At 26.3% G+C, this 15272-nt stretch overlaps 2 protein-coding genes across 2 annotated transcripts in view; one reads left to right on the top strand and one right to left on the bottom strand.

The window, feature by feature from the left end:
* LOC127283561 (uncharacterized) overlaps positions 1 to 15272 on the top strand; it is a 145912-nt gene that overhangs the window by 11339 nt on the left and 119301 nt on the right. The window lies entirely within an intron of this gene.
* Positions 23 to 4177, bottom strand: LOC127283573 (uncharacterized). The gene is made up of 2 exons (XM_051308539.1): positions 4073 to 4177; positions 23 to 3872 (listed from the first exon to the last, which is right to left on the bottom strand). The coding sequence occupies exon 2, from the start codon at positions 3765 to 3767 to the stop codon at positions 1644 to 1646; it is 2124 nt and encodes a 707-aa protein (XP_051164496.1). The 5' UTR covers positions 3768 to 3872; positions 4073 to 4177; the 3' UTR covers positions 23 to 1643.

The raw sequence follows: 15272 nt of genomic DNA on the forward strand, positions 1-15272 counted from the left end.
AGTCTACTATGGGCTTACGATGTTACCTTACAAACCTTACATGTAAGCCTGCTGTAGGCCTGGTGTAAGATGTTGTGCTGTGTGGGGGGTATTTGTATATATACAGAAAGCAATATTTTACAATAAAATGTGAAATTAGATTAATTTTTTTTATTTAAACGATCAGAACATCAGGCACGTGTCAAATCAATCAAAGAATGACATTGAAATTCGAAAATTTATCAAAAATGAAAAACCTACGTAAGACTTAAAAATTGTTAAATAAAAAATTATTAAATTTTTAAACATAGTTATACGTATAACTTTCAAAGCTATCGACAAAAATATACTTTCTAAACGAAAAAGCCAACTGTAATCTCTTATTTTTAGCATAAAAAATGTTATTACTTTAGTTCAAGTTCGTTGATAATTTTTTTAGTTTTGCGAAAGTTAAAAAATTGAAAAGATTCTAAACAATTTTTACATAATTAATTTATAAATTTTTTTCAAGGCTTTTTGTGAACTTTATAATGCCAAAAAAGTTTTTCCCAAATAAAAATTTTTACTTGCTCCCATTTATTTTTATAAAATTAATCCTTTTTTTCAATTTTGACTTTTGAATTCCTAACATATTGAAAAATAATTTTAAATTATGGCCTAAATTGAATTATTTTTTCTTTAAATACCAATAACAAGATTATTTATAATTACAGTAGTAATACAAATACAAAAAAAAATAATATAAAATACGAAACAATCATTTGCAAGAAAGCAATATTTTACAATAAAATGTGAAATTAGATTAATTTTTTTTATTTAAACGATCAGAACATCAGGCACGTGTCAAATCAATCAAAGAATGACATTGAAATTCGAAAATTTATCAAAAATGAAAAACCTACGTAAGACTTAAAAATTGTTAAATAAAAAATTATTAAATTTTTAAACATAGTTATACGTATAACTTTCAAAGCTATCGACAAAAATATACTTTCTAAACGAAAAAGCCAACTGTAATCTCTTATTTTTAGCATAAAAAATGTTATTACTTTAGTTCAAGTTCGTTGATAATTTTATCATAGTTTTGCGAAAGTTAAAAAATTGAAAAGATTCTAAACAATTTTTACATAATTAATTTATAAATTTTTTTCAAGGCTTTTTGTGAACTTTATAATGCCAAAAAAGTTTTTCCCAAATAAAAATTTTTACTTGCTCCCATTTATTTTTATAAAATTAATCCTTTTTTTCAATTTTGACTTTTGAATTCCTAACATATTGAAAAATAATTTTAAATTATGGCCTAAATTGAATTATTTTTTCTTTAAATACCAATAACAAGATTATTTATAATTACAGTAGTAATACAAATACAAAAAAAAATAATATAAAATACGAAACAATCATTTGCAAGAAAGCAATTTGAATTAATTACAGAGAAAGAAAAAAAGCGTAAATAAAAATATTTGTATTGTTTGTTTTTAATAATTTTTTAAAAACATCTTAAAAGAGATAACCATTGTGTTTTATAATAAGCTGCCTACTTTTTGCTGTGAAAAAGCCACATATTTATTATGAACGATAAAGAAATAACACTATGATTTCAATTCATTATTATCATCATCCTCATCGTCTGATTCTAGATTATAGTTTTCATTATGCTTGAATTATAAATGTTCAGGATATAACATTTTTACTAGTCTTACCATTCTTTCCTCTTTTGGGTTGTCGTCATACTCTATTAGTTTTATAACATCTTCACCTTTAATTTTTGTCGCCTCCATCCTGTCTTTCTTCAATTCTATCACTTCAGAGAATAAGTATTGCATTTGATAATCTTTTTTCAATATATGACTTAAATCTACTAATCCAGCCTGGTTTTTAATTATAACTTTGTGAATTAATAATTTTCCATCAAAAGAATTATTACAATTTAGACAATTTTCTAATGCTTGTTCTTCAGTGTAATAAAATAAATAGTTTATTTCATAATATAACTTTTCATCTTTTTCGACATTTAATAATCTTTTAAACTCCTCCATAGGCGTATACTCAACACGATAAAGCGTAATTGGATTATTGATAAATTCCATATTACAATATCTTAGAGCCACTCTATAAAGTGCAATATCACTAAACAAACCCAACCTTGAATCAGCATTTTCATAAATATCTAAATAGATAATATAGTAATCCAGAAAAGTGATTAACTCCTTAATTTCAGGTGTATTCCAATATTTTTTAAACACATGTTCTACTTTCTTTATATCAACATTATTATAATAATTTTTAATAATTTCCAATGCATTATTCAAATAATTAATCCTATTTAATGTATTTTGAAATAGCACATCATCAACGAGAATACTATTTTTTATTTTATACTTTGCATATATTGGCGGAATATAATTATCACCTGATTGAATTTCCTTTGACAACTTATCATAAGTAGGAACTGAACTGGTATCATCATCGATGTTTAAAATATATTTTTTAAAAAACTTTTCCATCTCATCTAATCTGTGTAAAGGCGTATTTAAAGATATAAGGTATGCAGCATTCTCAATACTTTCCATTCTTTTAAGTTGATTTTCCTCTTTATTGGTCAATGTGAAATATTTAAGTTTTCTAATCTTTTTCCATTCGTCTATTGTAGTAGGCTTTTCCTCCAGTTCCATTTCTAGAATTCCATTTAATTTTTTGGTCACTATTACAAGGAACACAACTTCTGGAAATACAATGTATTGGTTTTTAAAACTATCATGAAATGCTGCTAAATCGACAAGTCCATGTTGAGAATTAAATTTGATGTGATAACGAATTTCTGTATTCTTTAAATAAATTTTTGGCTTTTGCTTGGAATTATTTTCATAATTGGGCTTAATATCTGTCAATTGAGTAATATCATTAAAATAAAACTCTTTTCCTTCCAAATTCTTTAAAACATCAACAAAATGTAGTCTTGATATTGTTTCACTAAAATACATGATTTGTTTCTTATTCTCATTTTCCTGTGTTTCTAATTTTCTGACTTCATAATTATTAATTGTCTCGACACTTTTTCGAACTCTTTGCAAAATATCTTTATCTTTTCTTATACCAGACATTCCTTTTTGACAAAATTGTTGTAGTGACATAACGCAGCTATTGTATAAATCGTCATCCAAAGAATAGGGAATGTTTCTTGCCATTTGTGAATTTCCAGTAATATCAGCATTTATCAAATCTCTTTGTGAAATCTCGATGTTATTAAAGGCGTTGGCTAAAGGTAAATTTTTTCCTTGAAATATTGGTGAAATATATTCCTTAAAAATTCTTTTAGTTACTAAAAAATTCAAATTTTCCTTGAGGTGAAAAAAACAGTTGTCTTCATTGTTGATTTTTGTCGGAAAACGTTGAGAATTTTGTTGAAGAATCTTGAAAATTTTATTATTTTCCCGGTTAAATATTTTAATATTCAATTGGAAAATTTGTCTTTCAAAGGAATACATAGATGACATAATGATGTATTGATATTTTTCATCCACGTATTTCATATCAGGTATATCATCTGTGTCAACCTGAGAAGGTTGACTTTCTTTCAGCATTTTTTGCAAAAATTGAAGCTTCATCTCGAATTCATTGTTGAAATTATTAATATTTTCAAAAAAAGTAATCAGTGGATGGTGATTTAAATGTTTTTCTCCCAGTGTAATTAGGTCATGCTTATAAAAGGTGATACCAAAAAAAATACAGACAGGAAGAAGCTGAAAATTTGATGAATGTTCAGCAATTATTGTTGTGCTATTCATTGTATATTGATACAATTTATATTTCCTTTAATATATTTTCCTTTTTTTAGTTATACACTGTATAACATTGATCTTTTATTAACCTTGGATTTTGTGTTAATAGAACTGAAATAGTCATATATATTCTATGTTTAATTTTAATTTAATGAAACAAGAATTATTTTTAAGTTATTAGCAAATACATCTAGAATTATTTTACGAATTCTTTTAGAAGAAGTTATTCTTATAAATATTCGTCATATATTACAAAATATTTATTAAAGATTTTGATAAACTTTATTTAAGAAAGAAAGATTAAATTTTACCTTCTATTGTTTAATCCTTTGCGAAGAACAAATAACTATACCCTTTTAGTAGAGTCACTACTTTTAAACTGAAAATATTAATGTGCTTTTCATGTTTGACTATATCATAAAAATTTTATTTTTTTTGTTGGCAGTTGATATATGTTTAAATCATTAAAAACAAGTTAAAAAGGTTCTTAAAAATAATTTTCTCACGACTATTGCACGATTATTGCATTGCCTGCGCTCGACCAAAAGATAGCATACACAGAAAGTTTAGTAGCAATATTTGATAAATCTGATAGAAAATTTTAGTATTCTCTTTTTCAAACGCGGAACATTTGGGTTTGATAACGAAAATCGGTATATTTTTACCAATAGTCTTTTTAGTAAATATATTCCAGAAATTGAAATTATTATTTCGTAAATTGATAAATTTATACGAAAAACCAGAAATAAGTTAAACCGACGCGCACTTCGTTATTTACTAAAGTTATATGAAAATTTGGAAAGATTATTTCGAAATTTGTTAAAACTATACTAAAAATTCGAAGTGGTTCAGTCGTGACAGATGACGACAGAAACACCAACAGATTCTACGCCAAAGTTTTATCTCTTTCTCATCTCGAGGATAGACGAGGATATGAACTTTTAAATGCACACACACACACATATACCGCAATGTTTTACATCGATTGGCTTATTTTTATTCCTAACCTATACTAACGATAATACGTATAACATTCGCAGAATAACGCTTCATATACAAATTTACGTTCATGTGAAAAACTGATGTGACCATTCTTATATACTAACCAGACATATTTTTCACCGCTTATGAGAAAGGTGAAATTATATCAAAACATGTTTAAAAATATAAATAAAAATCATTATTTATTGGGAAATAATTAAATATTTTATTATTTTTTGGAGAACAATTTTTTTTACTGATTTATTGTAAAATCTTCGAAATTAATTATATAAAAGAAATTCAGGCCTGTATCAAGATAATGGTAAAAAGGGGCTTGTCTAAAGAGCTTCGTCAGTCTTCGTTACCACTCGGTGAGGATCGGGCAATTCCGAACGTTCAACTTCGGCAAATTTCGTCGAATCTCGTTAACTTTGATATTTCTTTTTCAATTTTCATATCAAATATATCAAAATCTCAAATAATTATATCATTTTATACAATTCTAATTACGTAATTTGAAATATTTGGTTAGAAAAATTGATAAAGAGCTTATTAAAATTTGACATTTTTGTGTTTCAATAAAAAGATTTCAGATTTCGTAAATATTATATCAAATTTTCTTTCCAACTATATTAAATATTCTTCTTTTAATCTCAATCATTCTTAAAAATAGTATCGAAAATCGTTATCATGCCAAAATGTTCCGCAATTGTAACCAAATATATACTGAAAAGTAACACCAGCATAATATCAAATATTGCTACAAACTTTCTTTCCGTGTAGCGGGGGAAATCTCACCCGCTCGTGAAAACCTTTAATCAATATTAAAAATAACTTGGTAAATTTCCACAGCATTTTTCATTCCCCCACTCCTTTTTTGGGACTTCAAGCATCCTGAGACAGGACAAGACCCTTTTTCCCATTTTTACCCGAGTCAGTACGCTTCTGCATCGCAAATTCAAAAGAAGCACGCGCGTTTTCCTTAAAGAACCTCGCCTTTAAGACATAGAATATCTTTCGAACTCCTGCCTTCAATTTAAGAACAGTCTCTATTAACACCATATCAAATTCACTGGAGATCCTTTTACATATTGCGGTACTCTGGACAAGTGCAATAACTCATTCGTAAGACCGAATCATTCTCACCCTTGCAAGTCCCTCTGAGTTTTTCCGCTAACTTGCAAGGCTTTCTTACGAATATTCCAGAGTACTCTCTCTCTTTTACAAAGGATCTCATTTTCAATGTTATTCACGAATCTCATAATTTAATCTTTCACAGTGTATATCGTTTTATTTAAGAGTTATGTATAATAAACTTAATTTAATGTGAATTGTTGTGTGTTTCTTTTTTCTTAACAATTATTGAACGATTTACCCTTCTCTCTCCCCTCTTACAAAAATTGTGTAAATTACAGTCAACTGTACAAACAATATATGATAATTTTCTTTTACTGTTACAGATAAACCAATATTATTTCATTTCATTATTTTATAAACAGCAGTATAGAATTTATTTTTGTTTTATTGTATCTCTCGCATGAATTTTCAAAAATTTGTATTTTGCAAAAAAAATACAAATTCTAAATGGTTAAAAATTAAGATTTACTTTTTTTACCACCTTGTATGTTTTTAGGATCCAAATGATGCAATAAAAAAATATAACATAAAATATAAATATATAAAAATAAAAGGGGATAAAATATAAGTGCTGCCTCCCCTTAATCTTAAAAATTAAATTCAACATGTGTGAGTTACAGTATTTAGTGTAAAAAAAGGAATAATTAATTCTTTAATAAAGTTAAAAAAATTTTCAAAAATTGATTCTACCTGTATAATTTACAACTCTTTGACATATAAATATAGTATTTTTAAACATTCCAAACAGCACGTAAGCTATTTGAAATTTCTCTAAAATAACAGACTTAAATAAGATTTAAAAAGTTTTTAATACAAATTCTTTTATTTTAAAGCAGTTATGTATAACTCAGAATAAGCTATCGGCAAAAATGTTTATTTTTAAATAAAAAAGCAAGCTGCTATCTTTCATTTTTAGTATAAAAATTTTTATTACTATTTTTCAGGTTTGTTGATAATTTTGTCATAGTTCTGCAAAATTTTAAAAATATTAAAAGATTTCAAATAATTTTTCAAGAACTAATATTTGGTAGGCTTATTTATCATATTAATATCTCAAAATGGACACAAGGATTTTAAAAAATACCCCCAAAAAAATTTTATCGTTTTTTTCGAAAATTTATTTTTAATCAAAAAAAAATTTTAATAGCAATATTTAAGATGATATATAATAAAATCTTATTCCTCACGTCAAGACGAATCGATTAATATATAAAGTATAGATTTGATTTAAATTTAAAGAATTAATGAATGTTAAAAAATCAAACTTTCTTATTTTAGCTAAAAAAAATTGTGTTTATTTAATTTGAAGTTTATAAATAAAATAGTTGTATTCCTTGCATTGAAACGAATCGATTGGTATATATAAAGTATATGTTTTACTCAAAATTAAATTAAATTAAATTAAAATTTAAGGTTATGTAGGAACCTCCCACGTGACCTAGTATGGGAAAATGTGTTTTGGTAGTATACGTTTCACTCTAAAATGAGAAAAGTTTTTTGTCTAAAATTTTGAGGGATGATACACGGAGAGAAAAATTAACAGTGATGGCGACTGTCGCGCCATTTCTGGTGACTATACCGTTTAGTAGATTTTCGACGAACTAATTTAACGGTGGGATTTACTAAACAGCCGTTTTGTAGCTGTGACATATTAATTGTAGAGTAGCACCAACTGTTAAAACTGTCAAAAAGTTAAAATGGCCGCCATTGTTGTGAATATGCTAAACATAACCTACTCTACGTGATTTAAATTTACTGTTTCTTGTAAAAATAATTAATAAAGTATAGGTAAAGTTTACATAAACTATCAATAATTTCTAAAAATTTAATTTAGTTTGTAAAATTGGAATTATATTGTGGAAATAAGTAAATTTGAACAATCTCAGTATATATCGTATTTATTTATTAATTACATTTATTTCTAATTATAAATCAAAATTTAAAGATTTTTAAAAATAATTAATAAAATCTTGTATTACTGAAAAAATTATATTCCAAATTTAAAAATATCTTCTTGGCGCCTATTTAAAAATATTTCCCATGCATTTTATTATTACAGTTAGAATATAATATTTTTAAAATAAAAAGCAAGTCTTAAATTAAGAAATATTCTACAGACAAAAGAAAAATTCTTAATTTAAGAAATATTTCTCATTTTAAGAATATTATATATTCCAACTTCAAGAATAAAATGCATGGGAAGGTTAATTTAATTTTATTAAAATAGGCGCCAAGAAGATAATCTTAAAATTAGAATATAATTTTTTCAGTGTGACTATCTCTGCCGTCCAACTCCCTGAATTTATTTTATTTATTTATTTATTAGGATTTACTTAATCCAACAATCCATAAACCCGAGGGGAAATTTACTAATTAAAAACGTGTACACTTGACTACCGGTATTACACTTCATATTCCCTTATTATTAAGTATTATACGTTATTACAGAGATATTACAGAGTTTTTTGCGTTATTACAGCACCGTAATAACGCATTATTACATGGTATTACACGTTATTACACAAGTATTACAAGAAGAGTGTACACTTGACTACCTGAGTAAATTCCCCCTCGCATAAACCAATAACAGGATTATTTATAATTACAGTAGCAATACAAGTATAAAGAAAAAAAAGAATATAACATAAAATAAGAAAGCAATCATTTGCGAAAAAGGAATTTGAATTAGTTAAAATTTTTACTAATTTTCACATTGTTCATAAAGTAGATATGCTAATCTAACCATTCTTTCCTCTTTTGAGGTGTCATCGTCATACTCTATCAATTTTATAACATCTTGACCTTTAATTTTTGTCTCCTTCATCCTGAATTTTTTCAATTGTATAACTTCAGAAAGTAAGTATTCTCTTTGAAAAAGCTCATTCAATGTATGACTTAAATCCAATAATCCAGCCTGGTTTTTAATTCTCACTTCGTGAATTAATAATTTTCCATCAGACGAATAACGACTATCTATATTTTCAAATGCTTCTTCTTCAGTGTAATAAAATGTATAGTTTTCAATATAATCCAGTCGTGTATCATTTTCGGTATGTACTAATTTTTTTAAATCCTTAATAGGTATATTCTCAGCACGATAAAAGGTAATTGGATTATTTATAAATTCCTCATCACATTGCCGTAGAGCCAGTCTATAAACTGCAAGAGAAAATAATCTACGATTATCTAAATTTAAATTTCCATCTCCATACATATCTGAATAGATAATACAGTAATCCAAAAAGTTGATTTTGTGATGAATTTTAGGTTTATTCCAATATTCTTTGAACACATGTTCCACATACTTTATATCAACCTTATCATAAATGTATCTAATCAGTTCAATTGCATCATTCAAATAATTAACACTATTTAATGTATGTTTAAATAGCACATCATCAATATCAATACAGCTATCTTTTATTTTATATTTTGCATATATTGGCGGAATATACTTATCACCTGATTGAATTTCCTGTGACAACTTATCATAAGTAGGAACTGAACTGGTATCATCATCGATGTTTAAAATGTATTTTTTAAAAAACTTTTCCATATCATCTAATCTGTGTAGGGGCGTATTTAAAGATATAAGGTATGCAGCATTCTCAATACTTTCCATTCTTTTAAGTTAATTTTCCTCTTTATTGGTCAATGTGAAATATTTAAGTTTTCTAATCTCTTTCCATTCGTCTATTGTAGTAGGCTTTTCCTCCAGTTCCATTTCTAGAATTCCATTTAATTTTTTGGTCACTATTACAAGGAACACAACTTCTGGAAATACAATGTATTGGTTTTTAAAACTATCATGAAATGCTGCTAAATCGACAAGCCCATGTTGAGAATTAAATTTGATGTGATAACGAATTTCTGTATTCCTTGAATACATTTTTGGCTTTTGCTTGGAATTATTTTCATAATTGGGCTTAATATCTGTCAATTGAGCAATATCATTAAAATAAAACTCTTTTCCTTCCAAATTCTTTAAAACATCAACAAAATGTAGTCTTGATATTGTTTCACTAAAATACATGATTTGTTTCTTATTCTCATTTTCCTGTGTTTCTAATTTTCTGACTTCATAATTATTAATTTTCTCGACACTTTTTCGAACTCTTTGCAAAATATCTTTATCTTTTCTTATACCAGACATGCCTTTTTGACAAAATTGTTGTAGTGCCATTACCCAGCTATTGTATAAGTCTTCATCCAAATAATAGGGAATGTTTCTTGTCATTTGAGAATTGCCAGTAAAAGTATAAATTTCTCCTCGTAATATTGGTGAAATATAATTCTTAAAAATTATTCTACTTACTAAAAAATTAAAGTAAACCTTGTCGTGAACAAAACAGTTATCTTTATTGATATGATTTTTCGGAAAACGTTAAGTAATTTTCTGACTAATCTTGACATTTTTATTATGTTCCCGTATGAATATTTTAATATTCGATTGAACAATTTTTTTTTCATGGGAAATCATAGATATCCTAATAATGTATTGATATTTTTCATCTACGTTTTTCATATCTGGTAAATCATCTGTTTCAACCTGAGAAGCTTGACTTTCTTTCAGTATGTTTCAAAAAAATAAATTATTTAATATTATTAATAAGATCAATTTTAGGAAATGTCAGAATTAATTTTTTATGAAAACAGGATTATTAAAAGTGTTCGTTGTGTAGACATTTTTCTATCTATGCCGGAACAATTCAACTGCTGACGCTACACGGACAAGCTTCGCTTGTTTTAAAGCGTGCTGTTTTCATCGTGAGACTACTAAATTGTAAATACGACGCAACAAAAATGTCGTTCTTACAAATATAAAGAATATACTTTTGACATTCATTTTTTCTTAATCTTAATTTTTCTTTACAGCGTTAACGAATATTTCTTAGCGTGACTACTAAATTTTGATAAAAAAGAAAACATTTTTTGTTGAAAACATTTATATAAAATGATAGTTTTCCATTTTTTCCGAGTTTGGTCGCGAGTTTACTAAAATCTCTTGGCAAGTTTGACAGAAAGTGATGCACAAAGTCTTTCGGTGATATTATTAGAAAATTTTTATTAAAGGTTTTGATAAACTTTATCTAAGAAAGAAAGTTTCTATGATAATTCATCGGAATTCCAACGGAAATACGATTTTTTTAATTTTTTGAGCCATACACTAAGATAAAATTTTATAAGAAATAAAATTTTTTAGTAAAATTTCTATGATAAAAATTCTATTTTATAAAAATAATAGTTTTCTTAATGTAGGACTCTAAAAATTAAAAAAGAATTATCGGAATTCTATCGGAATCCCTTCGGAATTCCGTCGGAATCACATCGGTAATTCTTTGGAACTTCTATGAAATTCCGACGGTATTCCGTTGGAAGTTCCGATAGAATTCTGATGGAATCTCCAGGGGGCACTTTCCGGGGAATCTTTTCAAGTGGGTATCCCCACTCTACTCTCAGTATTTCTCATACCTCCACTGGTGACTAGTGTACAATAGCACAATTCCACCAAAGGCGTTGGACAAAAAAAATTCCTTTAAAAAATTGTTTGTTTTCAAGAAAATTACGAATTAATTGCTTGCTTTGGAATTGAGCAATACTTTTATCTTTCAATTCAATTGTTCACTTAGTATAATGATAAAAATATTTAATAATTAATAACAAAATGATTTTAAAATTGTTTAAAATTGAAAATATATTATTATTATTATTAATTCTCCATTTTAATCAATTAATTTTTATTAATGATATTTTTGTACTCTTCTTGCGCTTTCGATTTGTAAAAAGCAATGTTTTTAAATTTGTTAAGTTATGCATAATATTATTGACTCATCACATTCTTTTGTTTTTCAATCAGGTTGCAATAAAGTAAATTTGAGGCTATTTCATTAATTTAATTTTTATTAAAAACTAATTTAAATACGCAATAAAAAAGGAAATCCTTCCACAGAAATGTGTAAATGAATTTTCTTGATTTTTTTATGCAAAAACCTCATTTTCGATAAATTGACGCTTGACCCCTTTTGTCATTCTACCCTTCAAATATTTAACTACTTTTACAATTTTGACTATTTTTTATTGACAATTTTTTAACGCTTTTTTTAAAGATTCTTTAGTAATTCTCTCGCATGGATTTTCAAAAATTTTAATTTTTTTAAAAAAAATACAAATTCTAAATGGTTAAAAATTAAGATTTACTTTTTTTTTACCATATATCTTGTGTATGTTTTTAGGATCCAAATGAGGCTGCAATTAAAAAAATATAACATCATGCGAATAAGTTATTTGAAATTTTTCTAAAATAACAAACCTACATAAAACTTAAAATTTTTTTAATAAAAAATTCTCTAATTTTAAAACATCTATGTATAATTTAATTTTGAAAGCTATTTTGCAAAATTTAAAAAATTTAAAAAGATTTTGAATAATTTTTCGAGAAGTATTTTAGAAATTTATAAATAAAGTATTATTAATATATATAAATATTATTATTTGTTTAATAAAAGTAAAAAATTATATTTTAAACAAATAACAATATTTAAGAAGTTAAAAAAATGATGTAACAAAAAAAATTAATTACTTTTTAAAAATTTTAATTAATTCGTTTAAGAATTTTTGACCCATTTATATAAATACTTTATATTTATTTCATTTTATTTAAATAGGATACTTTTAGTTCAAAGAATTTTTCTCAAATGTATTTATTGTATATTGAAAGAATAAAAAATAAATTCAATCGCAGTTTACTAATACAAATTGCATTAAAGAAAACGAAAACGGTCATCGACGACGTTAATAAATCTTTCGAATCACGCGTGTTCTGTATAGAAGCAAAAGGCAATATATATACTTTTAAAAGCCAAAATAAAAAATTAATTTAACAACCAACATGACAATAATATTATTTACTTTATACAAGATGGTAAATGAAAATAATTTATATTGTTTTTGTGTGTAAAAAGGATGCGACAGCTTGTTAAGAGCATTTGAACCTTCGTGACGTCACAAATCATGGCGCATGACACGCAAACTTCTCAGGTATGTGAAAAGCACAATTTTGAATATTTTTTAAAAAAACCTTTTGGAAAATGTTCAGAATAACATAGACTCTGTCTGTTATGTGCGGAAAATTGAAAATTTTGCGTTTAAAACGTTTTTTAAACAATGTTAAGGTCACAAATCATGGCGCATGACACGCAAACTTCTCAGGTATGTGAAAAACACAATTTTGAATATTTTTTAAAAAAAACCTTTTGGAAAATATTCCGAATAACACAGACTCTGTCTGTTATGTGCGAAAAATTCAAAATTTTGCGTTTAAAACGTTTTTTAAACAATGCCTACATATAAGCAATTCGTGTATTTTTCCTTACTTGTGACAACCAACTTAAACATTGTTTAAAAAACGTTTTATACGCAAAATTTTGAATTTTTCGCACATAACAGACATAGTCTATGTTTCTCTGAACATTTTCCAAAAGGTTTTTTTAAAAAATATTCAAAATTGTGTTTTTCACATACCTGAGAAGTTTGCGTGTAATGCGCCATGATTTGTGACCTTAACATTGTTTAAAAAACGTTTTAAACGCAAAATTTTGAATTTTCCGCACATAACAGACAGAGTCTATGTTATTCTGAACATTTTCCAAAAGGTTTTTTTAAAAAATATTCAAAATTGTGCTTTTCACATACCTGAGAAGTTTGCGTGTCATGCGCCATGATTTGTGACGTCACGAAGGTTCAAATGCTCTTAACGACAGATGATGAATTCTTTAAAATTTTTGCACTTGTGAATATTACTTAATAACGAATATAAATTATTACGTGCGCATAAATGTTTATAATTTCCCATGCTAATTGGCAATCTTTTTTTTTTTTTTATAATTTTCATCTTTGAAAATGATCATTCTTCATTACAAATAAGGTCAAGTAAATACGAAAAGCTATTTCTGCAAGGAGAGACCCGTATGGAGTAATTTTTATAAAATATAACACTGTATGTTTTACTATTTTGCTTTACATAGTCCGAAAAAAGGGACTTTTATGAAAATGTATTACAGTTATTGAGAATTTTGTTTATTTTAATAAGAATTTATCTATTTTAAAGTAAGTAGTAATTTTCAATATATTGTGTAGGAAAATTATAGAAAGGAAAAACTAGAATATTAGTTATCTAATTATAAAAGACAACTTTGTCTTTTTTATATTAAAGTATAATGCAATTTAAAAGGTTGTGTTTCGAAAGATACATTTCACATGCATGTGAACTTAGCCCCCCACTTTTAAAAAATTAAATTTTTTTTTAGAGTTCTGACTTTCAAAAGAATAGTTCTAGAGTTCCTGATAGGTTTTAGAAATAGTTCCGGCGATTAAGTCTTAAAAATATCGATTTATTATAATGGGGGGCTAACTTCACGAAGCCCCCCACTTCTTAAAAAATGAATTTTTTTTTAGAGTTCTGAATAGTTCTCACAGAGTTCTAGAGTTCTCAATACTTTTCAAAAATAGTTCTGCCCATATGCAGTTAAAATTTTGTTTTTAAATTCAAAAAAAATTTTATAGTCACAAACTACAACAGGTTCCAATGGGAGTTCTGTTTGCCCTCCATTGAGTTCTACAAAAAACACTAATAAATTTTTTTTCTAAAATCAAAATTAAAGAAAATACAGAACTTTAAAGTTAAAAAAAAATTATTTCACTTAAATTGAGTTCGAAGAGTTATGATGGGAGTTTCGTTTGACACCTTAGGAGTTCCAAGAGTTCTGATGAGAGTTCTGGTTGCCCCCCCCCCTTAGTTTAGAAAAAAAAGTATTAATGTTTTTTGTAAAAATCAGAAATGTATTAAGGTTTTTTATAGAACTCAGTGGGAGGCAAACAGAACTCTTATCAGAACTCTTGGAACTCCAAAGGTGTCATACAGAACTTTTACCAGAACTCTTGGAACTCCAAAGGTGTCATACACAACTCCCATGAGAACTCTTGGAACTCAATTTTTAAATAAATAATTTTTTTCTGAATTTTTTAAAGTTTTGTAGTTTCTTCAATTTTGAGTTTTGGAAAAACTTTTATCAGGGTCTTTTGTAGTACTCAATGGGGGTCAAACAGAACTCCCATTGGAACTCGTGTAGTTCGTGACTATAAAATTTTTTTTGAATTTAAAAACAAAATTTTAACTGTATATGGGCAGAACTATTTTTGAAAACTATTGAAAACTCTTACTAGAACTCTGTGAGAACTATTCAGAACTCTAAAAAAAATTTCATTTTTTAAGAAATGGGGGGGGCTGCGTGAAATTAGCCCCCCATTATGAAAAATCGATATTTTTAAGACTTAATCGCCGGAACTATTTCTAAAACCTATCAGGAATTCTAGAACTATTCTTTTGAAATTCAG

Source organism: Leptopilina boulardi, unplaced genomic scaffold, assembly GCF_019393585.1.
Source record: "Leptopilina boulardi isolate dan_hultmark-lab unplaced genomic scaffold, ZJU_Lbou_2.1 LbouV2_310, whole genome shotgun sequence".
NCBI classification, from domain to species: domain Eukaryota; kingdom Metazoa; phylum Arthropoda; class Insecta; order Hymenoptera; family Figitidae; genus Leptopilina; species Leptopilina boulardi.

What these genes read in the sequence shown, in the direction of transcription:
- LOC127283573 (XM_051308539.1), bottom strand. Translation starts at nt 3,767, where the DNA reads ATGAATAGCACAACAATAATTGCTGAACATTCATCAAATTTTCAGCTT.